This window comes from Carettochelys insculpta, chromosome 2 (assembly GCF_033958435.1).
Source record: "Carettochelys insculpta isolate YL-2023 chromosome 2, ASM3395843v1, whole genome shotgun sequence".
In the NCBI taxonomy this organism is placed as follows: Eukaryota; Metazoa; Chordata; order Testudines; family Carettochelyidae; genus Carettochelys; species Carettochelys insculpta.
In genome coordinates, this window is record NC_134138.1 from 44,445,396 (window position 1) to 44,471,230 (window position 25,835).

Sequence of the window (25,835 nt, forward strand, 5' to 3'; positions counted from 1 at the left end):
ATAACTGTATTCAAAGATAGATAGAAATGGACTTGCAAAGGATATACGAAGTTACCAGAATACTAGTCAAATACACATTTCTATACATCTATACTTCCTCTGACTCAGTCTACAAAAAGTCACAGACCATCCATCTTTCTAAGTACTTTTATTGCTCAATTTAAATTTTAATGAGCAATATATTCATGTGCTCCTCAGTAAGAACTCTGTTAGGTATAACAGAATCAATTTCTGTCAACAACTCACACAGTTAGCACCTGCAATAAAGCCTCCTGGGAAGAAACCTATTTAAATTTATTCAACCATAACATTGTTGGAAAAACTAACTCTTTTATGCTTTCCCAGTGGAGGGTAAAAATTCTCATCTGAACAATACAGGAAAGAAATGCAATCCTATCCATGTTGAAGTTTCATTTGTGTATGGAATATATTAACAATACAAATTAACTTATGCTGCTAAAGAAAAATAGATAAAATAAAGGAATTTTAAAAAGTTATTACTTATATACAAGTATATTTTCAGTTATTACTTATCATACATCATCATCATATTCAAAAACACATGCATTATCTATTATGAAGACTCTCATGGCTGCTATAATCAAAGCTGATTTTAAAAAAGCAGTTAAAAGTTGGAATTTATTCCATTGTTGTACAAAATAAAATATTGTCTTCAGAAGCTCATGTCATGCACTAATAGGTATAATTTCCGCTTTGTGTTTTAAATCCACTGAGTCAGTTAAAATTGAGAAACATTTAATAACAGCCTACATTTGAAACATTATCTGCCTTCCCCCCACCACACACACACAAACAAACAATCTAGCCGTTCTTTGGACACCTTTCAAACTATATCGCTAAGACACAGCAAACGCAAACATACCACACATACCGATAGTGTCCCTGGTATATACTACACTTTGAATTTAATACTTACAGAACAAAATATTTATTTACACAACTTCACTCACCTATGTCAAGACATTTGATGATGGATGCCATTTTCTATGGATGGTGAAGGGATTTTTTACTAAGCAAGAGCAAAGATAAGATGCTTCTAACTGGGGCTGCAGAAAGGCTGTACAGGCCCTTCAACAAGTTGTCAAAGCACAGTTCTCTGTGGCCCAGAACAATGCAGCAGACTCACCCTTTGAAACAAAATATGTAGAATTCCTGCTACCCCACGCTTTCCTCCCATAGGACTCACCTTCCTTTTGTTGTGTCAGCCGCACCAACTTCATTAATTAATGCCTCATCTCTCACGCAGCTAGATACAAAATTTGATTCATTTTTTTCAAAGCTATCTTATTGCCAGGACACAGAACACTAAAAAACTATTTCTGACATAGTGATAATGCCTCCCTTGTAGGTTAACGGCTCTGAATTTTGTTCCATACATGAAGATTTTGAGCTGAACTCTATCAAGCAGCACTTCCTTCTACTACATTAAGCCAGCCGCTAGGAAAATACTTGGCCCTCACGACAGCTCATGTAGAATTGAGTGATGCCAGCATAGTATGATGCTGGTTAAACATCAAAAACAGTCTGTTTGCAGTCAGAGATGTGCTGCTTTAATAAGAGCAATATATATAGTTTAATACCTTTCTAAGACATGACACCTAAAAGTGTCACAGTAATGGGACTCCTATATCACAGATCATCTGGGTGACACTGAAGGTGGCTGATGCTAGATGCCTCCAAAAAAAAACTGAACTTTGAGAACTTGACTACCCTGCAGTAGTGATCCACTTAAAGACATCAGCTCTTGCTGATGCTCCCTCGTAACTGTCCATGTTGTTGAGTTTATCACAGTGATGCACTGAGTCCAGACAATATGTGTGTGCATGCAAACCAGAGGTGACAATATAGTTACAGATCAATAAGAGCACCAAGATCACAAAGTAACTACTGAGACATTAAGAGAAAAGTAACTGATGTTGCTGCTTCACCAAGACACTGACAGGTCCAGCAAGGTGTTCACCTTACACAGTTGCAGGTCCCTGCCTGGAAAAGCTTATTTCATGATGCATTCATGCTTGCTACTAATTTGAGCCTTCTGCTGCTATGAAGAGCTAGAGAAAGACCTTATCAACCCTGAAGGCCCAGAATAATAATGTAAAAACAAACCTGGAGTGTCTTAGATCAAAAATAGTCACAGAGGGGTAGCTGTGTAAGTCTGTACCTTCACAAAACAAAAAGCAGTCCTGTAGCACTTTAAAGACTAACAAAATGATTTATTAGGTGATGAGCTTTCGTGGGACAGCTTCTTGAGATCTGTGGCGACACAGACCATGGCCACAGGAATGCTTTCCAGATCAATAAGTTTGCCAACAAGAAAAATAGCACAAGGAAAGCATTCAATGTTGTGCACATACAGTGGGATGATTTCTTACATTCACATCAGCACACACTGAAAACCTTTTAAGAAGACAAAGAAAATAAGATATTGAGATAAGCTTCTCAACCTTTCTTATCATGAACACAGACGTATATTTCATATTAAAAAACTGTCTTCCATGTAAACACAAAGGCTGCATCTACACTAGCAAGTTCTTTCAAAACATCAGGCCCTTTTTCAAAAGAACATGCAGAGCATCTAACACACTAAACGTGCTTTCAAATCGAAATAGATCACAGCTCTTCTTCCAGAAGCCCTCTTCCGCTCCTGGATCAGGAAGACCACCTTTTTCCAAAAGCTTCTTTTGAAAAAAAAGTGCACGTAGACACTCCACAGGCCCTTTATTCGAAAGAGCAGTACTCGTGGCAATCCCTGGCCCATTCTTTTGAAAGAGTAGGGGTTGCATGAACGATCTCTATATAGAAAGAGCAGATTGATTTTTTGATCTGCTTTATGTGCAGACATACTCTTTGAAAAGAAGTTTTTTCAGAACAGATCTTCCAGAAGAACTTCTTTTGAAAGACCACTGTAGTACAGATGTAAGCCAATGAGTCACCATCAAGTCACCATCCTCAGTTCAAATAGGCAGACATGTATGTGAAGAACAAGCCAACACCCTCAAGCTCAGCAGAAACAAAACCTTTAGCCGAAAGCAAATGAACAATTGTCTAGCAATGGACAGACTTCTCAAGGATGATATAACCTCAGATTAAATATTCTTAAAGCTAGAGTAATCGCTCAAACTACTACATAAATCTGAGACTACCGGGTCATCAGATAAAACTATATAGAAAAACTAAAGAAAGAGCTACTCTTTGCACAAAGGCCTATGTAGAATTACTGAGAAGAGTATGTGTTCTTTTTTTAAGCTCAAGTTTTATTTTAATTTAGATTTCTTTTGGAATACTGCTTAATCCTTTTGACTTCAGTGTGATTTGTGAACCGTCAGCACTTCTGAAAAATCAGGCCATAGTTATGTACCTACTTACACGCATTGGACTCAATTAAACCTTTAGACTATTTTAATTATAAAGTTTATATAAAGTACGCAAATTAAGACAAATACAATCCAGTTCACAAAAGCTATGTTGACTATTACCCGGAGGTAAATCAGGATCAGAAGGTGCAGTTTGCTGGATTCGTCGTAGTTTCACTGCTGATTTTGCACTCTCTGCAGTACTGCGGTTCGTTGAACTGGAACCACTGCTTTCATGGTCTTCCTGGAAATCAAACAAATATTAAGCTGAATTATTCAAAGAAAAAAAGTAACTGAAGAACAGCTCAATAAAGGATTTACAATTATTAAATGTAATTAAGATATATTAAATTATAGTTTTCTTTAGCTATTAGAGTAATTAGTGATTAACTAGAAAGTGAAAAACAGGTTAATTGATTGTTAGTAAAAGTCACACATTGTAGTGATAATTGGCTGCAATGCAGCCAAAACATTTCTGAGAAGTATCAAAGAAAAAATATACAGATTATAAAAATAAATGTGAGAAACTCTATCCACCTTTATCGGATTAGCCTAAGTGTTTGCTCATGAAACAATCTTGAACAGTTCTAACATGTCAAAGTCATGTCCTTTCTGCCACAGTTAATTAAAGCTGCCTCTTGAAGCAAGACGTTCTCTCAGACCCTTAAAATAGCAAACGCTGCCATATAATACTATTTAGATAAACAAACCTGGAGTAACTGCTCATCTTCAAGCTTTTACATGACTGGCTTACCTTCAACAGCTTGGGAACAGAAAAAAAAATCTCATTCATAAAATAACTGAGTTATAAATGTGTCTTAAATGATAAATACTTGCAACATGGAAAGTTCACACAGAAGAAACTCAATAAATGTGGAGTTAAAGCTGCAAGAACTTAACCCTTGTGCTGTGCTCCCTAGGCCACTCCAGAATGTATGTTTAATTATGAAAACTCATATTTAGAAAATTAAGTGTAATACCCTCTCATACGAATATTAATACAAGAAAAAATTCATTTTTTTTGCCTGTGATCCCTGCCCTAAGGTTGTCATGGGGAGATCGGGGCACCTGACCCATTCTCAGATGGTTTCATCTGATGTGATTTCGGCCTATCATGATGTTGCCCTGATCACATGAGTTTGCGGAAGTGTGTGAACAAGTCCTCCTACGGTATTATAACATCCAATAAAGTGGCAATGTTTTACGAAGAGGTAAGATAATGTGACATTCCTAGTTCCTCTTGACATTTCTGCTCCAACATTTAAAATTGTGTGGTTATGTTTTGTGACAAGCATCATCTCAGTCTCCATATCCTGATTTCCAAACATTTCTTGTTCAACATTCTTGTAAGGAACAAGAAGTCCTGTGGCAACTTATAGGATAACAAATATTTTGGAGCATAAGCTTTCATGGGCAAAGACCCATACACAAAGGCCTACGATCCAAAATATCTGCTAGTCTATAAGGTGCCACAGGTGGTCTTGTTGTTTTTGAAGATACAGACTAGCTTGGCTACATCGCTGATTCTTGTAAAGAGTATCTGAAGGAACCTTAACTCCAAGTCTCACCTTCTCAAGGTTTCCTCACACTAGATGAGAATAATGTCCAATTTATGAAAAGGTCTGTCTAAACAGAACTTAGGTATGTGAATATATTCAAGAAAATGCCACAACCTTTCCATTTCACATTTGGAAAAGGGAAGAAAAACTGGTAGAATGGGGAATTTCCCTAACTGACACAAAATGGAGATGTCATTTCAGGAAGAAAGCCAGAGATAATATATACGAGCACCATGATCTGGAAGAAGTGTTAATTAAAGACAAAATACAAAAATCAAGAGTGAAAATACTGACCCATCTAAATAAGGAGGGCAGAACAAACAGAACCCAAATGGTAGAAGGAGGGAAGAGATAGCCTATTAAAAACAAGACTTGAGACCACCATGACACTCCCCATGGGTATCCAGAGCTGTGAGACACCCTGACCACCACCCACCCTTAGAATAAAGCAGTTATGCCTAATGCCTGCTCAAGCTCAGCATCATAAAATTAACAGTCTCTGGTAACAGATAAGTATGGTCTTCCAGGCTTTCATGGAGCTCACCCTCTCTTGTGCGGACTAGAGACAGGCACACCCCAATCCCTCCTGCCAGTATGACACTCTATTGTATTCAGCCCATCACTGGACATTCCCAGAAATAACCAGGTAAATTTTCTCAGATACTGTACATACAGGGTGACTAGCAAATTCAGGATTAAGATCCCTTACTACACAAGTGAAAACAAAAGTTTATTTACAAAGAATAACATTTAACATCTGGTGAGCAAGGATAATGAAGAACAGTTTATAAGCAAAACCAAGTATATAAAATGCTTCTCTTAGAATTTAACTTTTGTTAAATCCTTGTCTAAAGCAACATCTCATCTAAAGTCAACTCTCCACATCAGAGCTCATGGTCAGCATCAAACTTTCACGAATGCAAAATGTGCTGTACTCGTAGCTTCCTCAGTCAAGAATAAGAAAGGGATCCTTGTTCCTTACTCTCATAGTTTACTACATCCTTGAACTACCAGTTGTGAAGCGCACTCCTAGATGAGACATTTCTCCCCTGTGGCTTATTCACTGGTGTTCCATACTTCTTGTTTCATATTCTCCCCTTCCTTCACACTACCCTCAGAAACCTTTGTCCCCCTCCCACCCACCTTTGGGCTCCACATGCAAACTGGGATTCCATTATGTTGCCTTATAATCCTTAATTTACATCAGAGACAGGGATAGGTGAATAGCCATGCTTTCATCTGACAGAAGACGTTTATTCACTTCGCCTTGTTAGACGTCCAAATATCATTTGAGTATATTATTTACACACACACACACACACACACAAAATTTCTTATATGTTGTCAATGCATACATTTCATTGTAATATTAATGACCAGTGCATCATAAGCTTTAATTTGATACCTCTTTAGGCATTTTTTAGATAAGTACAACAAAAGCAATGTGTTCAGTGCAATGAGTTTGTCAAGCCATATAGGATTCACTGAGCTAGAGTAACAAACTCTTTGCAAGCTGACACCAACAGGTGTTTGTATCTCAATAGACTAGTGAACTATCCTCTAGCTGGCATCACTGTTACCCTACCTAATCCTCAACACTGGGAAGACAGAAGTCTTGAGGTTAGGTAGAGATCTTTTATAACAGGAAGTGTGACCATTCTTCACTTGTTGAGGGGAATTTATTCATAGCTTTCATGTTAAAAATTTGGATTTGTTGAGCTCCAGCAGGTCTAGAATTGGCCTGAACCTGCCTTTGGATTTCAGTATTAGGAAATCGAATGTAGTAGGCATCCTTCAGTCTCCATAGACTATGGATCGCGCCCTTTAAAGTTTCAATTGAGGACTTCATTTACAGCATCTGTTGTGACTATGAAGACCCACACGAGAGTGACAGTCCTTGCTGCATCTCTTGCAGATGTGGTGGGTGTCTGGCAAGTCCTTATTGTGCTTTCTGTACGCTCGCTTCTCCTCTGCTAGCTGTCTGATCTTCATCTCGCCCTTCTGAAGGCCCTTGTGTAACCCCTGCCTCCATCTGCTGCGGTCGTCTGCTAGTTCTTCCCAGTTGTCCAGCTCGATGTCTACCTCTCTGAGGTCTCTCTTGCAGACATCTTTGTAGCGCAACTGAGGGCGTCCGGGAGGTCTTTTGCCAGAGGCTAGCTCACCATACAGGATGTCTTTTGGAATCCTTCCATCATTCATCCTGTGGACGTGGCCAAGCCAGCGGAGTCACCGCTGCCTGAGGAGGGTGTGCATGGTCGAGATTCCAGCTTGCTCAAGGATGGCGGTGTTGGTCACTCTGTCCTTCCATGATATTCCAAGGATGCGGCTGAGGCAGCGCAAGTGGAAGACGTTCAGCCTCTTTTCCTGGCGGGCATACAGGGTCCAAGTCTCGCTGCCATAAAGGAGGGTGCTGAGGATGCAGGCTCTGTAGACTGGCATTTTGGTGGGAGTGTACAGCTTGTTGTTATTCCACACTCTCTTGCTGAGTCTGGACAGAGTTGTGGCTGCTTTTCGGGAACAGAAACCCTTACTCCTGAGGGACCTCTGCCACTCCCCCAGCAAGAGGAGCAAGTGCATCTCCTGAACAGAGTTGCTCATGAGAAGGGTCAGGGAAGTGGGATGGAAGGAAAGCGTGGCCAAGAATTGGAGAGAATATCCTCTTTCTATCTGTGCATTAACACCCAGCAGTCAAATGTAATCTAGGCTCATGGACGTCCTGTGGCCATGGTCCCCATCACGACAGTTTGGATATCTGCAATTTCATCATCAAGAACTATGTAAAATAAGAAATAAGAATAAGAAATCTAGAAATAAGTTTGCCCATCACAGCTAAGGCAGTGAAATTGGCAACTGAGTTGGATGGCAACAGTTCTACAAAGTTGGCCATGACTCCACAGGAATTAAAAGAATATCTGCTAATGATGGCCTGTTGGCTCACAAGGCAAAAGCTGCAAACTTCCTGTGGAATATACCTTTCTCCCAAACACATCCCATCTTTTTAGACTCCTGATTTTTAGAGGGGTGTCCCTGAAACCCTTGGCCTCCATAACCAAAGAATTGGGTATAGGATGGATGTAAACTTGTTCACAATAGTCAAGGGGACAAAGTAGTATCTCTCATTCCTCTTTGATATGGCACATGTGGGTCAGCTGTCTACCTAAGTGTGCTACAGCAGTGGTTTTGAACCAGAGTGATGCACCCCATTGATGTGCCATGAGAACCGTCCAAGTGTGTCATGAAATTTCTTCAATTTCACACACACCCACACCTCCCCCCCACAGTAGCTCTTTGCAGAACCACCAGGAAGGGAAATGCAGACCCTGCAAGACTCCATTTGCGCCAAGAGGCAGCTGAAATGCTGCTTCCCCACCTAAATGATCTGGGAGGGAGGGCAGGAGCCTGATGGAGCTCTGATGCGGTTTAAATGCTGCATCCTGGCTGGCAGGGAGGGGAGCCTGCTTTCAGTGGTTACTCATTTACTCAACATCCCCCAGCATGGTATTGAGCAGAATGCATCTGTGCTCACTGTCTAAAATGGTATATTCTGTGGTGGATTTGAAACATTAATGCATTTGACCTTTGCTTAGCTTGTTGTATGCATTATGATGTTGCAAACCTCTCTAATAAGACTAACTATAGTAAATGTAAGTAAACGTGACATTTTGAGCAAACTCTTCAGATGAAAAACGTGGGTGTGCCGTGGAACTGTCTGTTTCATCGAAGTGTGCCATGTAACCGAGAAAGATGGGAACAACTATGCTAGAGTCTTCACAAGACCTGAATGTTGGTGGGGATCATGCCTCAGTGCTGAGGGAAAACACGGAAAGAGGGTGGGAACCCCTGCAAAGAAAACACTATCCTACTACTATTACTAACTACAAGGAAAAAGAAAACCATACACTAATCATAGTGGGACACTGTTTATGGTGGTTCCATCTACTACCACTGGCAGGTCCACTGACAGTCAGGGCAAAGAGGGCAGTTGCCCCGAGACACTTTGAAATGCTGCTGCAGCTCTGTTCCATGTGTGCACAACTGTCAGGGAATGGGAGGAGGGGCCAAGCACTGTGGTCCGAATGGTGCTGAGGGCTGACTGCCCTTGGCCCTGCTCCTTCTGCTCTTGGCCTCACCCCATTCAGGGCATGGAGCCGGGCCACTCTTCCACCTTGCCCCAGGGCCAGCAGTGGCTTTCAATGTTGCTTATCATGGACCATAGGGGAAAAAAAAATAAGGGGGGTGGCAGGTCAGCAGGGCCCTATATTGAGCAGCAGGAAGGCACGACTCCAGTGGGTGCTCTGGGCAACCCAACAGATCCTACTAGGGAAAAACCTTCTGCCTGCCATACACAAAGCATGCACACACCTGACTGGAATCAACATGAACAAGCAACTGAAGAACTGTCTACCATAAAAGGATCCCATCAGTATGTGCAAAGTCTGATGGTAATTACAATTTTGCAACATGACTCCTACACTGTAGACTCTGCTTATGCCAAATCTGTCTCATTCCATCTTTCTGTTTATAAAAAGTGCCTGAATTTTTTCCATCGACAAATGTTTATTTGAGGAAAAAGACCTTTGTTTCTGAATAAACTCCAATCTTTTTCACTTAAATGAATCCCGTCATTTGCTCTTTGAATTATAAAATGTTTAAGATTCTGAGATTGTTTATTATATTTTTTCTTATTTCACATTTGTTTTTAACTTTACAATTTACTGACAACTATTACCTGCTGACAGGAAAAAGGTTGCAATTGTTTCTTTAGTGCGCTGGATGCAATAGGATAATCAAAGTAATATTTACATGCTCCAGGAAGGCGACAAAAATAATACTTTGAAATACCCTGGGAACATAACTACATTACTATTAATGTGTAAATTCTAACAGCAGACTCAACTTTATTCCTAGCTAGGGAAGCACGTGGAACAATATGTATCTAAACTATAATATAAAAGAAGAGCTGTAGTATAGTATAAAAAGAGCTCCACTTGACAAAATAATGTTTGAAAATACTCCTGTATTTACTGCTAGATAATATGCATTAGTCCTTAAATTACACAATTACTCAACAACTCCCCAAATAGCACTCATATAAAAAACAGCAGCTATGGTATTTTAAAAAATAAATCTTACACCAATTATTAGATGAAGCCTATTGTGGCCCTTATCTTCCAGGACCTACCTACCTTACTTATTTCTACTTATATTCAAAAAAGTTCTGTAGTTATGCACTTCTGTTGAATATTAACTTTAAAAGCATGCTATTAATTTTTCAAACATATGGCTGTCTCATAATCCCACAAGTAAAACATGTTCATTAAAGAGAAAACATTTTAAGAGAACTGTCAAAACTAGAATAATTATTAAAATATTTAAGACTGAAACCAAATGAAATCACATACTGCACACAGATTACAGTAATGTCATAATAAACATCAGCCAAAATGCACTAAAACTACTAAAGTCAAATACATCTAGTTCACACCACAACATGCATTTTACAGCTAAAGAATTCTTTAAAAAAAATACACCTCTAAAATGTCATTAGCCACACAATTTAGTAAACCGAATATTTATTTTAATATTAATACAAATGATTGCAAATATCAGTCACAAAAGTTACAGAATACACCCATTTTTGGTCACTTTACAAATTAAGTGCTACTGATGATTTACAACAAGTAATTTGTGAAATAAAGTAAACCCTCAAAATGTGCTATTTCAAGTTGCACTTAATTCACATAAACACAAGTTAAGTGCAACTCAAAATCCTGCCCGCAAAGCACTGGTTCAAACCCCTCGCAGCACTGGTTCAACCCTGCCCCGCATAACCTTGGTTCAACCTGCTCTAGCCCTGGTTCAAATCAACCCCCCTCCCCAACACCCGCGGCCCAGCTCCAGCTCACCACCCCCACTCCGGTTCAACCCTCCACCTGTGGTCTGGCTCACCAACCTCCACCCAACCCGCCCACCTAGTTGGCTCCAGCTTGAACACACACCCCCTTTACTGCACCAGCTTAAACCCCTCTCCCCAGTTCAACCCCCATAGCCTGTCTTACCACCCCAGCATGGTTCCGGCTCAACACCCCCATGCTTGGCTCCAGTTCAAACCCACCTCACACAGCTCCGTCTCTCTCTCAGTCTCTCACACACGCATATGCGTGTGCCTCCAGCTCAACTCCACCCCTCCTCACTGCCCCTGCAGCACTAACCCACACCAGGTTTAACTCCCCTGCCCCCTCCTCCCATGGTCCTAACCCTCCCCAGTTGTCTCCCCTCAACCCCAGGACTTACCTTTCAACAGAAGCTCCAGGTCTTCCTGTTGCTTCCTTGGCTGCAGAATGTGCCGCCTCCCCCCGACCCCCCCGAAAGAGCCACATTCCCACCACTCCGACTTACGCAAAATTCAAGTTACTGGAGGGTGTGTGGGAATACAACCGCAGTGTAATGAAAGGGACGACTATAACTATGCAATAACTTATAATGCTTGCCTTGAACAATAATTTAGGTCTGCTTTTAGGTTTGCTTTTGCTTAGATTTACTGGATATAAAAAGGACCATCTTTAAAGTCAATACAGCTATTTTTCCTTAACAGAAAATAAATTGTGTATACTCCTATAGTAAGAAAGCAAAAATACTGTATACAAAAAGTTATGATCTGTCATATCTTCCATACAGCCACCCCAGATTATGGTGACTGAGTCATGTTGCTCATTCTCACATACATAAGCGTTTGCTGAATCTAACCTCCCAACAACTACTTGCAAGCACTTCTGACAAAAGGCTATTTAAATGTTTCACCTGTGGAGCTATAATTCTGTTTAAATAATAAGTAAAATATCCAAGAAACATATTTTAATAAATTAAGATTAATATTCTGCCAAATTTGAGTTGAAATATTTGATAAAGTGGCTATTATGAGAAAATATTGCCAAAATTAGCATTATTTAGCCTGAAAGGAAAAAAATCTTAAGTTATTCAAAAATCTGATAAATATAGCATCCGTCCCAAGAGTGGTTGTACACAGCATCTATTTTCACACAACAACAACTATTTATTTGAAAGGAAAACAAAGAACATCTTTAACTAATGGTGCAGGGGAAACTTTAGGGAAAGAAAAAAATTATCATCCAGTCTGGAACATGGCCACTGGGAAATTACTGTTGTGAAGCCATTAATTAGATAGTTTGAGAGTGTATTGTTTTGCACTATTACCCACTGTAATTTTAAACCTCTTCCAGCATCTGTTTTAGGTACTAGACTGCAGTGTGTCAACAGAACGGACATTTTGTCAAAAAAACCTGTGGAAATCCAGATTGCAAAGCATGTTCTGTCAACAGTAAGTCAACAGAACGGAGTGCTTTTGTTGACAACCACGGCCACAAGGAAAATGTCACGCTCGAGCAAGATGTCAACAAAATGCAGGTCTAGACTTTCCAAAGGGGCCTTCTGTTGACAGAAAAGGCATCCAGGAGGCCACGCAGCAACATGAGTGGACACCCTGTCCACAGCATTCAGCACTATAAGAAGAGCTGGAGGCAGGAGCCATTGGGCACCCGGGGAACCCCATGGCAGGAACCTGAGAGCATGCAGCAGCAGAGCCACACACAGCTGTTTAAATGTACTCACAGCCACATCGTCACTCTGAGACACGATGGCAGAGGCCCCCCAAGACTTCCCCAGGCCCTTACAGGAGCAGTCTCAGAGCAGCCTCAGGGCTCATGGGACCTTCCCCGGGACTCAAAGAGGCAAGCACTCTTCCTGGTCCCGCCCACATATCCAGACCCTCCTGGATCTCTGGGCTCAGGAGACCACCCTGCAGGACTACCATGCCAGGTTACAAAAGTGCTGAGATCTACGGCCACATGGCCGAGGCCCTGGCCAAATAGGATCACCGCTGCCACACCTTTGAGTGGCTCAGGGCCGAAGTTAAAGAACTGAGGTAGGGGAATGTCCAGGCCCAGGGCACCTCAGGCCAGTCAGGAGCAGAACAACCCTCCCGCCCCTATTATCAGGAGCTGAACTGGATCCTGGCCGGGGCAGAGGGCTCACCCCCTGAGCTGAGCCTCAACTCAGGGCTCAAGGCCCTACCATCAGAGCAGGTGCCCATGGAGAAGGAGGAAGAGAAGCAGCAGCCAGCAGAGGGCCAACCTCCACAGGAGCAAGAGTCCGAGAGAGCAGAAGCCTCATCACTGCTCTGGACCCAGTCCCTGACAGACCACCCAGACCACTTCCTGCGAGTCCGCTGAGCTCAGTAAGGGCCCCTCCAGTGAATGCCCCATGCGAGACACTCCCTAGAGTGTGGGAGGCTGGGGCAGATAGGGTGTGCTGCAAGTGTCACTCTCCTGGCTTGGGTGGGACCTCGCCCTGCAGTCACAGCACATGGAACCACTTTCAGGGGTAGCATGCACCACCTGGACCCACCAGACAGCCCCCAGGCACAGGCAGCATTCTACCACCAGGCCCATGTGTCAGGGTCTGCTGTACAAGCCACACATGTCTTTGCTCCCAGAACATCCGGTCCCTTGGACTGAAGGGTGCTGATCACTGCTCACCGTGGGGGTCATAGCCTTAGGAGCTGCGTTTCATGAATGACTCACCATTTCTCCCTCCTTGTGTTCAGTACAGCTGGACCTGCACCACCCGGAGGCTAGGCCACCCACCACAACACTGCCAGGCTGCCCCTGCAGCCAGAAGAGACAATAGCAGGTCCATGAGCAGCTGATACACCAGCACACCATGGTGCTTCGTGACATTTGGAGCACCATGGAACACTGCCTCATGGTGGATGTGGAGTGGCAGTCAAAGGCATGGGACCAGTTAACGTCCCTCTGTGATGCTGTCACTAGTATCTGGTGGGACATGCTGTCCAGTTGCCTGCAACACCCTACCTCCCTTCACCTGCTTGTCTTCCTGCATGGCACCTTGGACCCCCACCTGACCACATGGGCAATGGCCATGGCCCCTTCCCCTGGCCCCGAGGCTCCCAACTCACTCAGACCCTGCCACAACCCCTCCCCATCTGTACCTCCCAACGGGGGCCCCAAACCTACAGCAGGAGAGTATTCTAAGGACAAAGCCACTTGAGGATCCCACTCCCCCTCGGGTTCGCATCCCCCCCACCCCCTGTCCCAAGCTCCCCGCACAGTAAATAGTTCACTGCCTATTAGGATTAGTGTTGCATGTCACTTTTTTGTAAATGGGTTTGGATTGCACCATTATTCTTTTGTACACATCTGTTTTTTGTTCGGTGAAATCCAGTTAATTGTTCACCACATGTCCGTCTTTATTGTGCAGGAGTCAGGAGAAGTGCGGGTGTAAAGGAAAGGGTAGGGCTGTGGGCTTAAGGCCCCTGATGGGGGCGGGAGGCCATATGGAGGGTTACTCGGGTCCTTGAGAGAAGCTCTCCATCAGGGCCTCCCCAGTCTGCAGCATGCCCTAATGGGCCTGGCAGATGGTGGCTGTGCTCCGCCTGCTCATAGGCACGCACCTTGCAGCCAGCAGCCAGCCCCCCCAAACCCCAGGAGAAAGACCTCCCCCTACCCCTCCATGAAGTTGTGCAGGATACAACAAGCCCCCACAAAGCTGGTGAATGTTGCACTCCCCCATATCAAAGCAGGTTAGCAGGCACCTGAACTGCACCTTCAGGCAGTCATAGACACAGTCATCCTGCATCCTGGTGCAGTTCAGGTGCATGCTGAACAGTTCCCTTCTGGGGTCCAGCTGTCCAGTACACAGGACGGCTTCATCAGCCATAGTATGACAAGATAGGTAGCATCTTCCACAATGCAGACTGGCATTTGCACATCCCCAACCACCAGCTCATGGCAGGGACAAACATGCCCGCTTTCAGCTTCTGGCACAGGCTGGAATTGCAGAATGTGTGTGCATCACGTGCCCTGCCTGCCCACCCATACAACATCAATGTCTGAACTATCCACAGTAGTCGACCAGGGCCTGCAGCACTATCAAGAAGTAGCCCTTCCAGTTGAGGTACTTGGCCGCGCAATGCTCTGGGGTGCAGATCAGGATATGGGTCCCATCAACAGCACCAAGGCAGTTTGGGAACCTAAGCAGCAAATCTGGCCACAACCTGGTTGGGGTCCCCCAAACTGATGACCCTCAGCAGCAAGATCAAATTACTTGTCCTCAACCTGCAGAGGGAGATGACACACATGACGGGGACTGAGGGAGTACCTGGACCCCTCCCATCTTCACCCCTACCAAGCTTGCCAGGATCCCCCCATGAGGCCACCCCTCCATACTCCCCCCATATCAGGGCTTAGAGTGTGGGACAGCAAAATCCCCCAGGGATGGGGCTTCCCCTCGACCCACTAACACCCCTCAACCCTGCTGCCCAGTAGTCCCTCTTTACCAGGACACACACACCACATTCAGAGACCGCAGCCAAAAAGTGTATTACCTCCATGAGGAGGGCACCAAAAGTGAACTTCCCCACACCAAACTAGTTGCCAACCGACTGGTAGACATTGGGAGTAGCAAGCTTCCAGAGAGTGATTGTGACCTGCTTCTCCATCGGGATGGTGGGCCACAGCTAGGTGTCATGTTTCCAGAAGGTAGGGGCAAGCCAAGCACAGAGGTCCAAGAAAGTGGCCTTCTACATGCAAAAAAGTGTGGTGCCTCCAGAGCTGCCTGTAAACTGAGGGGGAGGTGCAGGTGTGCATGTCCTGCAGCCAGGGCGCTGGTCCCAAAGGTGCTCTCAGGGTCACCCTTAGTGAGGAACAGGACAGCAGCTACCACAAAGTTCAGCCCCAGTGGCAGCATGTCCACGAAGGTCCATTACAAGCCCAGGGGCAGCTCCGGTGACTTGGTACACAGGGACCAGCTGTGCTGCCCCCAAAACGGAGGAAAAGCACAATAAGCATAGCAAGATCTCTGCTGTCTCTTGCAGAGGTAGATGAGCCCAAAGCAGAGTCCAGGTGGGGTCCCCTTAGGTGCCCGTCTCTGCAGGACTCCAGCAACGGCTCCTGGAAGGATCAGGTGACCAGTAAACCTGGCTGATGTGGTTTCTGGTGGTAGTTTTGTGTACAACACACCTGGGCTGTCTGGCCACTGGTCGACAGAACAGATCACTCTTTCTGTGTGTCTTGATGTCTGGACGTACTTTGTTGTCACTAGATAGCTTCCAGCACAAACTTCTGCTGACAAAACCCTGCCATCTAGACATAGCTCTAATATAGTATAGGCTATCAAGTTGCATTTATTAAAGAGATGTTGCTGACAGAGGAGCTTGTTGTGAGAAACTATTTTGGTCCACGTGTGCTCTCACATGATGTTTCACAAAGGTCCATTTTATCACCTTCTATTCAAAATAATCAGGCTATTAAAATGAATAGCAAGGAGGTACTATTAATACAATATCTTCCTTTTTCATCAGGTGGAGTAGTATCTTAATGATAGTCTAGTTGAAACAATGAGAGTGAAGAGGTAAAATCTCAGCCTGAGTAAATTAGAAAGGTAGATAACCATAAACAATCAAAGAATATAAGAAAAGATTTCATCAAGTCCTCTGAACAAGGGTATTTGGCAACAATGACCTGCAAGGTTTTTCACCATCTGCATCTAATCAGGAGGTTGAATCTCTTATTCTTGACTGCAGAATTTACTATCATGATTCATGTGTTTATTACCTCTTCATCAACTTACAGCAATGCGCTCTAAATGGTGCTATGATTTAAATCTATTTGGAAGCTTAAGACAATGTAGAATACAGCCCCAGCAGTACACTTTGGAACCAAAGTAGTTTGCAGTGAACACATGGCACTGGTGTGCTGGGAAAATGTGCTGGCTGCCCACCAGTTTCTGGGAGGTAACCACTGCTATGTTCAGTGCTGTTACTATTGTAGCTATCTGAGTGCAGTATCTCTGTGTTTATAGGAAAGGGAACTTGTTTACTAAAATTTGTTCAAGTTTATTATTTGTTTCAGTTATTTGCTAGGGTGGACTTGCCTGGATGTTAGTTTTTGACTGTCTCCAAGTATGGGGCTTCCAAAACATCCACTGGGAGACTATTCCAAAGAAATAATTCTTCCTAAAGTTTCAGGAAGTTTTCCTGATGTTTAGCTTTAAAAAAGAAACACCTTCTAAAAATTTTATATTAATGATCTGTATTATAATAGGGCCTAGAAGCCCCAATCAATGAACTCATTATAGCAAGCACTAAAAGAAAAATAATGAATCCCACAGAGCTCACAACCAAGACAGTTTTCTATGGTATCTTTTCATCTTCTTGACTGGTATTCAGAGAATTTCCCTTCCACCCATCACCAATGTAATGAAATTCACTCATACTAAGATATCAGATGATTACCCTCTTACCAATCATTAACATTTTTAAATAAGATCATCCTAAGGTTCTTCTTCACCCTTAAGATTAAGATACACTTTGAAATCAAAGCACCAGAACTCCACATAAAGACTTAGCACTGAAGCTTGCAACACCTTGTACTTTCTTCTGCAATTAAACAACTCTTCCCTCTGTGTTCCTTCAGCCTCTTTTAAAGGCCAAGCCCATTTCATTTTCTAAATAAGGTTTTGTAAAAACACTGCATGAAATGTTAGCAATATCCCGATTATTCTGAAAACTCATGACACCTTCAATAACTATTAATACACAAGACACTTGTACATTTAATAAACAGGAGAATCTCTAGCAGCATAGTGCCTACAGTATTTAGAAAGGACATTGTCTTGATCACCACACAAAGATGAAAAACCAGGAATGTAGTTTAATTAGCGATCTTAACACATACGGGAACAATACAGAAATGAATTCGTCCAGTGAAAATCATTCTTTATATTATAATCTATTTCACTTGATGAAGAACTGCCTTCAGCCTCAACTCAGTTAGCCTAGTCCAAGCACTGCTTTTGAAACCCACAATTCTCCCTCATCTGACAGTTAAAGGGAGAGAGGAAAGCAGGGCTACCTACTCACTGTATGAGACATTAGGAGCTCAGCCCCATTCTTTCACCTTCTATAGGAGACACTGTCTCCTAATCCACATCCAAATCCAGTTTATCAGGGACCATTCTACTACTGAAGGATTACCAGCAATGAGCACTTGCCAAGTTGCAAAAAAGTGCATTTTACTTACCCACTTGCTGCTGGGCAGCTGAGAGGAAGATAAAATAACCCATCTCTCCCAGGCCAACCTGGAAGTTATAAAAATTGCCCCCCACCCCCACCAGCTCTCTAAAAGGTAGCTGGCATGATGCAAAAAGCAAGGCCCCAAAATACATGGTCCCACTTTTCTTTTCTTCCTGTGGAGAATGGCCACCCAGAGTCGAAGAATAATTAACAAATCCTCTCATTAAATACATGGAAGCCAATAGTCTTCCCTGAACCCTCGCATCCCACCAATCAGCAAAGACCTCCTCCTCAAAGTCTAGAAGGTTACTGACTGTGCACAAGTAGAACATACTCTACAAATGGAGCCAACAGTTTTCTTTCCCCTGCTGGTGTAGACAAAGGCCATCCCTCCTTTTAAGGTGACAAGGGTCATAGATTCAGTATTGACAAAAGGCAGAATTTCATCTACTACATCATAAACACTAGTTTTTTCTATCATCATCAACAACCATGGGCTAAGCACCCATCGGTGCCTGACGCACCTCCCACTATTTCACTCCATATGTCCCTGTGTAGTGCAGAGTGGCTTAGTTTCTGCAGACTAGCTCTGCACCAATCAAATATATCATCAACCCATTTGCTGTGGGGTCTGCTTCTCTTATTCAAACCGTCCATTTAGCCAAACACCAGGATCTTGATTTTTTGTTTGTCATTCATTCTAGCTGTAACTTGTGTTGTATAACCTTCCGCAGAAGGTTCTCTTTCAGCTGTATCTTCCTCACTAATTCCTCACTGGTAACCCTTTTTATTCATCCTATTCTCAGGATGTTTCTATAACAACTCCTCTCTAATGCCAAAATTCTTCTCTTTGAATCTTTTATTACCCATGTCTCACATACATACAACATGCTGCTTACACACGCTTTCAAGACGCTCAGCTTCATACCTAAGCTAATTGCTTTGCTATTTCAGATTTTACCCATCTCCATTGGGCTCGTTCTTGCTTTCGCTCTTCTAGTTGCTATTTCCTTCTTACAGACTAGATCATACATTACATTGCTCCCCAGATATGGGAATTTCTCTACATTCACTAGTTCAATCCTATCTACATTGATGTTCCTTTCTATTTCCTTATCTCTAAATACCATTGTTTTTGTTTTATTGGTGTTCATAATCAGTCTGTACACTTCCCCACCCTCATTTAGTACCTGTATCAATTTTGCAAGTTTCTCCTTATCTTCCTCAATTATAACTATATCATCCACAAACCTTCAGTTGTTGATTCTCATACCATGCACAGATATCCCTTCTACCTCTTCCTTAAATTTGTCCACTGCTCTCTCTAGATGTATGATGAAGATACTCAGCGATATCAGATCTCCTTGTCTCATACCTCTACTCGTTCTAAACCAACCATCCAACTCTCTACATGTTCACACTTCTGCCTCCTCATTTTCACAAGGTGACACAGGACTGCTTGTTATTTGTGAAGCCACAGAATAACATGGCTACTCCCAGGGACTATTTAACATGTCTATCTTTTTCTCCCCAGTTTATTTAATGAAATTCAAGCTCATCTGCAACTGATACACTTAAGTCTGAAATCCACATTTCACTTATATAATAGAGAAATGTATACAACAAAACTATCTTAACCTAAACCTTTCCCTGTTTTGGAACACAGGCTGTCCAAACTTTTCCCAATCACAATTTCCTTTTTAACTGTTCAAACAAAAGTGATCCCATTACGGCAATGGTTAGAATCAAAGAATTACAGAGTAGCTCTTCGCTTTACGTGGACTCAACTTACACATTTTCATACTAATGCGAGTCGACTCCAGGTGGAGCATTTGTAGTTCACCTTCTCCCATGCTTGCCAGGATCCAATCTGTACTTTGGGGGATTATTTTCGGCAACCAGCTTTGCACAGATGGTCTGCTTGGAAGAAGCCTCTGAAAAACAGCTACAAATGGGGATGGCATCCTGGGGCAGCAGTGCTGGCATGCCATTTCTGCTCTCCTTGGTACAAGGCAGGGCACGGAGTGCAGCTAAGGAGCAGAGGAGGGCTGACTCTGCTCCCCACCTCTCCCTGTCTGTGTGTGTCTTGGTCCCTGGAGAGACTGTGGCGGCTGCTGCTGAGTAACAATACTGCTTCAAGCTAAGCCTCAACTTTATGCAGCAGGAAAGGCAAAGTACTCTCACTTGATTAATTCAGGATGCTGCTGCTCAGCTGGGGAAAGCAGCTTCTCTCCTAATAACAAAAGCAGCCCACAGAGATTCGCAGCAGCTCATGGACTGAGAGCATCCTTGGCAAAGGCAGACAACAATACACAAGTAAAAACCCTGGACCCTCCCCTCCTTTACCTAATACACTTGTGCTGCTGGGTGCACAGCAGAACTAAGGATGGCAAAATCCAAGTGAGACATGCCACTGTGGTCCCAGATATCAGAAACCAGCAAAACAAACCTTGGCAATCCTGCTGTCCTGGAAGCATCAAGGAGGCTGCTGTAATGCCCTGGTTTTGTCATTAGGAGAAAAGCAGCTTTCCCCAACTGAGCAGCAGTGTCCATGTTTAATCAAGTGAGAAGTATGTTAAGAGGCATGTGTGGAGAAAGCTAGGGTAGTTAAGCTAAATCGGGAGCAATTTGTAAAGTTAATGTTATTTCACAGGTATGTCACCAGCTGCAGTGAGCCAGGAAATTGATGAGCCAGGGTAGGCTGGTCAATTTCCTGGCTCCTGCAAGCCCAGAGGAGCCAGGAACAAGCATGCAGCCTGGTTCCTGTCTCCCCGACTTGCATGGAAATTCAAGTACGCGGGAGTTGCAGGAACACAACCCCTGCATAACTCAAGGACTTATTGTAGAATGTGAGAACTGGAAGGGAACTCAAGAGGTCGAGTCCAGTCGCCTGCCCTCATGGCAGGACCAAGCACATCTAGCACATCCCTGACAGATGTCTATCTAACCTGCTCTTAAATATCTCCAATGATGGAAATTACACAACCTCTCTAGGCAATTTATGCCAGTGTTTAAGCCCGTTGCTCCTTGTCCTATCCTCAGAGGCCAAGGAGAACAATTTTTCTTCCTCATCCTTGTAACCCTCTTTTTGGTACTTGAAAACCGCTATCATCTCCCCTCTAAGTCTTCTCATTTCTAAACTAAACAAGCTCAGCTCTTTCAGCCTTCCCTCATTGCTCATGTTCTCTAGTTCTTTAAACATTCTTGCGGCTCTTCTCTGGACCTCCTCTAATTTCTCCACATCTTTCTTGAAATGTGGTGCCCAGAACCGGACACAATTCTCTAATTGAGGCCTAATGAGCACTGAGTAGAGCAGAAGAATGACTTCCCATGTCTCGCTCTCAACACTCCTGTTAATGCATCCCAGAATCATGTGCATGGGGGTTTTTTTTTCCCCTCACAACAGCACCACACTGTTGACTCATATTTAGCTTGTTGTCCACCATGAACACTAAGTTCTTTTCTGCAGTACTCCATCCCAGGCAATCACTTCCCATTCTATATGTATGAAGCTGATTTTTCCTTCCTAAGTGAAGTACTTTGAATTTGTCTTTATTAAATTTCATCCTATTTACCTCAGACCATTTCTTCAGTTTGCCCGGATCATTCTGAATTATGACCCTATCCTCCAAAGCAGTCAAAACCCCCACCTTGGTATCATCTGCAAACTTAATAAGCATACGCTCTATGCCAATATCTAAAATCAGTGATGAAGATATTGAGTGGAACTGGTCCCAAAAAGACCCCTGCAGAACACCACTTGTTATGCCCTTCCAGCATGACTACAAGCCATTAATAACTACTCTCTCATCATCATCAATAATCGTGGTCTCAGCACCCATTGGTGTCTGATGCCTCTCTCCTAGTCATTCCATCTTTCCCCGTCCAGTGTGGAGTGGCTTACTTTCTGTAGACTAGCTCCACATCAATCTACTATATCATCTACCCATTCTCTGGGGGGTCTGCCTCTCCCATTCGAGCCATCCATTATGTCGAATACCAGGGTCTTGATTTTTTGTTCGTCGTTTATTCTGCAAATATGCCCACATAGTTGTAGCTTCTATTTTATAACCCTCTGCAACAGGTTCTCTTTCGGCTGCATCTTTCTATACAATTCCTCATTGGTGACCTTCTGCACTCATCCTATTCTCAGAATCTTTCTATAACAACTCCTTTTGAATGCCAATAGTCTTCTTTTTGAATCTTTTGTTATCACCCATGTCTCACAGCCGTACAACACGCTGCTGAATACATGTTTTCAAGATGCTCAACTTTGTTCTTAACCTAATCGCTTTGCTTTTCCAGATCTTATCCAGCCTTCAAACTCGCTCTTGCTTTCGCTATTCTAGTCGCTATTTCCTTCTCACGGTGTCGATCATACATTATGTTGCTCTCCAGATATGCGAACTTCTCTACATTTGCTAGTTCAATACCATCTACACTGATCTTCTTTCCTATTTCCTTATCTCCAAACACCATTGTTTTTGTTTTATCAATGTTCATAATCAGTCTGTACTGCTTCCCTTCTTAGTTTAGCACCTGCACCATTTTCGCTAGCTTCTCCTCATCTTCCTCAAAGATAACTATATCATCCACAAACCTCAAGTTGTTAATTCTTTTCCAGTGCACAGACATCCCCTCTACCTCTTCCTTGATCTTGTCCATCGCTCTCTCCAGATATGCAATGAAGACACTTGGCCCTATTGGATCTCTTCGTCTCATAACCTTTACTTGTTTTAAAACAACTTCCCAACTCCACGCATGTTCTCACCACCGCCCCCACATTATCAATGACGTCCTTCAACAACCTTATCAGTCTGCTATCCACTCCATACCATTCCAACATCGTCCAAGTCACTTTCTGATTTATACTGTCAAATGCCTTTTGAAAAAATCAACGAAGCAAGTGTATACATTCTTGTTCTTCCGTCAAGCTTTCTGCGCTATCAGTCTTAGTGCCAATAACTGCTGCATGGTACTTCCGTCTTTGCTGAACCCCGCTTGCTCATCTGCTATAATATTCTTCTATCTATGATCTTAGTCTCTCCATCAGTATCATCAGCAGCACCTTGCCTAGAAGACTTGTTAGGGCAATTGTTCTGTAGTTCTTGCACTCCAACGTACTTCCTTTCTTGGGTATTGCCACTGACCTGGATCTTGTCCATTCCTTAGGTGCCTTCCCTTCTTTCCATGCTATATTACATATTTGGTGTATTTCCTGAATCATGCTTTCTCTGACTTATTTGATCAACTCTCCCGTGATCTTATTTCCAGAGCTCTTGTTTTTTTAATTGTTTCACTGCTTTTCCTACTTCCTCTTTCGAAATATTGCTCTTGCTCTCGATGTTTGGTGGAGATCTCTCTTTCAGTTCTTCAATCAGTCTCTCAGACACTTAGGTCCAACTGTGCTTTGTATAGATTGTGCAGTGATGGACGAGATATTGCACCAATCTTCTCCCTCTACTCTCTGAGAGCAGTTATTCAGCTAGTTTTACAACCACCTTATAGTAGCCCCATCTAACTTCTATTTGCCTAGTTTATTGATCATGAGACCATATCAAATGCCTTAGTACAATCTAGGTATACCACATCCACTGCCTCTCCCTTATCCACAAGGCTTGTTATTCTGTCAAAGAAACCTATCAGATGGGTCTGGCATGATTTGTTCTTCTCAAATCCATGCTGGCTGTTATCTATTACCTTAATTTCTTCCAGATGTTTACAGATGAATTCCTTAATCACTTGCACCATTATCTTTCCTGACACAGAAGTTAAACTGATTGGTCTGTAAGTTTCCTGAGTTGTTCTTTTTTCCCTTTTTACAGACAGGCACTATATTTGTCCTTTTCCAGTCCTCTAGAATCTCTCCTGACCTCCAGGACTTTTCAAAGATGACAGCTAACTGTTCCGATACCTCCTTTATAAACTCCTTGAGTATTCTAAGATGACAATTTGAAGACATCTAATTTTTCCAAGTTATTTTTAACTTTTTTTTTTTTTAATTTTATTTTATCCTCTAAACCTACCCCCTTCCCACTAGCATTCACCACGTTAGGCATTTCTGCATCAGACTTCATGGTGAAGTTATTTAAGTGTGGTCCAGGGACCACCAGTGGTCTGCAACTACCCTGCAAGTGGGCTGTGGGCTTGGGGCTCATCCTCCTCCCTGCAAGGCTGAAGCACCATCACATCCTGCTGCAGAAATGGGGTGCTCCTCAAGCCTCACATGCCAGATCTAGTTCACAGGTGGAAGAAGTGGCTCCACACACTGCTGCTCCCGCAATCCTTCTGCTGTGTCGCTCATGGGAGTCTATCCACACTGCCTCCATTGGCCAGAATCACAGCCAATGGGAGCAGTGGGGAGCGGTGCTGGGGGAGAGCGGGAAGCACACAGCCAAGTAAACACCCACCATATGATTGATGCCTAGACTCTGCTCCCATATGCAGCCCCCCACACACCGGAACACTATCCCTGCACCCAATTTCCTGGCCAGAGCCCAACCCACAGCCCATTCCTGCTTCCACCCCTCCTACCTAGCCCCCCCAACCATAGCTCCCCCTGCACTCTTCCTTCTGCACAGCCCACACCCATAGCCCCCTCTTCCACCCTACCTCGCACCCAGACCCTTACCCTCAAACCCTCCTTCACCCAACCTCCCACAGACACTGCACCCCAATCCCTATCCTGCTCCCCAGCAGCCCCCTCCTGCATACTGAGCACCCTCATTTTTGACCTTACTTCAGACTTTAGGAGTCCCCAGAAAATCTACTAGCTCCAGGATCCCAGAACAGTTGATCTATGGGAATCTCTCAATTTCAGTCCTCCTTTCCTCCGCCACCTCCTTCCCCAGCACATGGGGCTATAGTACAAAGGAAGTGATGTGTCTCAGTCGGGGGCCACATCAGTGAGATTTAGGGGGAGGCTGAGTGGCAGCTGCAGCCAGAAGCACCACATGCAGGGGCCCAGAGCTCAGTAAAAGGGTGGCCTCCAAGCCAAGCAGAGGCCATTAGCCAGACTCCTGCAAGAAGGATGCAAAGGGCCTGCATCAAACTGGACAAATCAGCCTGCCAGCCATGCTGACCAACTCCCCCAGAGCCACAGCCAGGCCTGCCACTGGCCCACTACCCAGACCCACCTGGTACCTCTGGCTTGCGCCAAGCTCCACACCCCAAAGACCAGGACCTGCCTGAGCCTACCAGCTGCCAGATACCCAGAGATCCATGACCCCGCCCAAGCTGACAGTCCTTCCTCTGGTCCACTGCCTCAATGGCATGGACATGCCTGAGCAGCCAGATCTGTCCACAACCATGCATCTGGAGGACACAGACCTACCAGATCCCCCCAGCAGACCCAGAGTGAGACCCCATGCTGATGGAGGTTGAAGTAGGAAGCAGCCCAGGGAACACTTCATATCAGTGTGTTTTGGCCTGACATGAGCACTGCTAGGGCCACAGGCTGGGGCACAGTGGAGTAGGTGGGCCTATGCCCCCGTCCCTCCTCCTGGAGAGGTAGCCCCTTGCCTCTCCCAACACACCCTGCCTTGGTTGTGTGTCTGCAAATCTGCCCTGTGGCAGAGCAAATGACTACTTCTGTTGGACTCCTCAGTCCTACTAAAAGGGAGATAAGTCCTATTAACTGTCACCCCATGCTGCCCTGGGGCTCATATCCTGTTTTGCTTAGCTCATCCCTGCTGCAAGGCGCTGACCCTCATTAACTGCCACCCCGCCCCGCCCCAGGGCCAGGGCTTATAAACTGCATTACTTCACCTTGCTGAAGGGCACCAAGCATTC

At 43.8% G+C, this 25,835-nt stretch overlaps 1 protein-coding gene across 10 annotated transcripts in view; it reads right to left on the reverse strand.

Moving 5' to 3' along the window:
- The window catches only part of VPS13B (vacuolar protein sorting 13 homolog B), a 903,527-nt gene that overhangs the window by 806,976 nt on the left and 70,716 nt on the right, over positions 1 to 25,835 (reverse strand). For 9 of the 10 annotated variants that reach the window (XR_012644370.1, XM_074986872.1, XM_074986870.1 and 6 more), the window contains exon 4: positions 3,498 to 3,618. Coding sequence is in view for 8 of the 10 variants with exons in the window: in XM_074986872.1 (XP_074842973.1) it covers positions 3,498 to 3,618 (121 nt within the window). In the remaining 2 variants the exon portion in view is untranslated. Of the gene's footprint in view, positions 1 to 3,497; positions 3,619 to 3,911; positions 3,924 to 25,835 lie in introns of those variants that run through there. The other variant, XM_074986875.1, reaches the window with a different exon arrangement.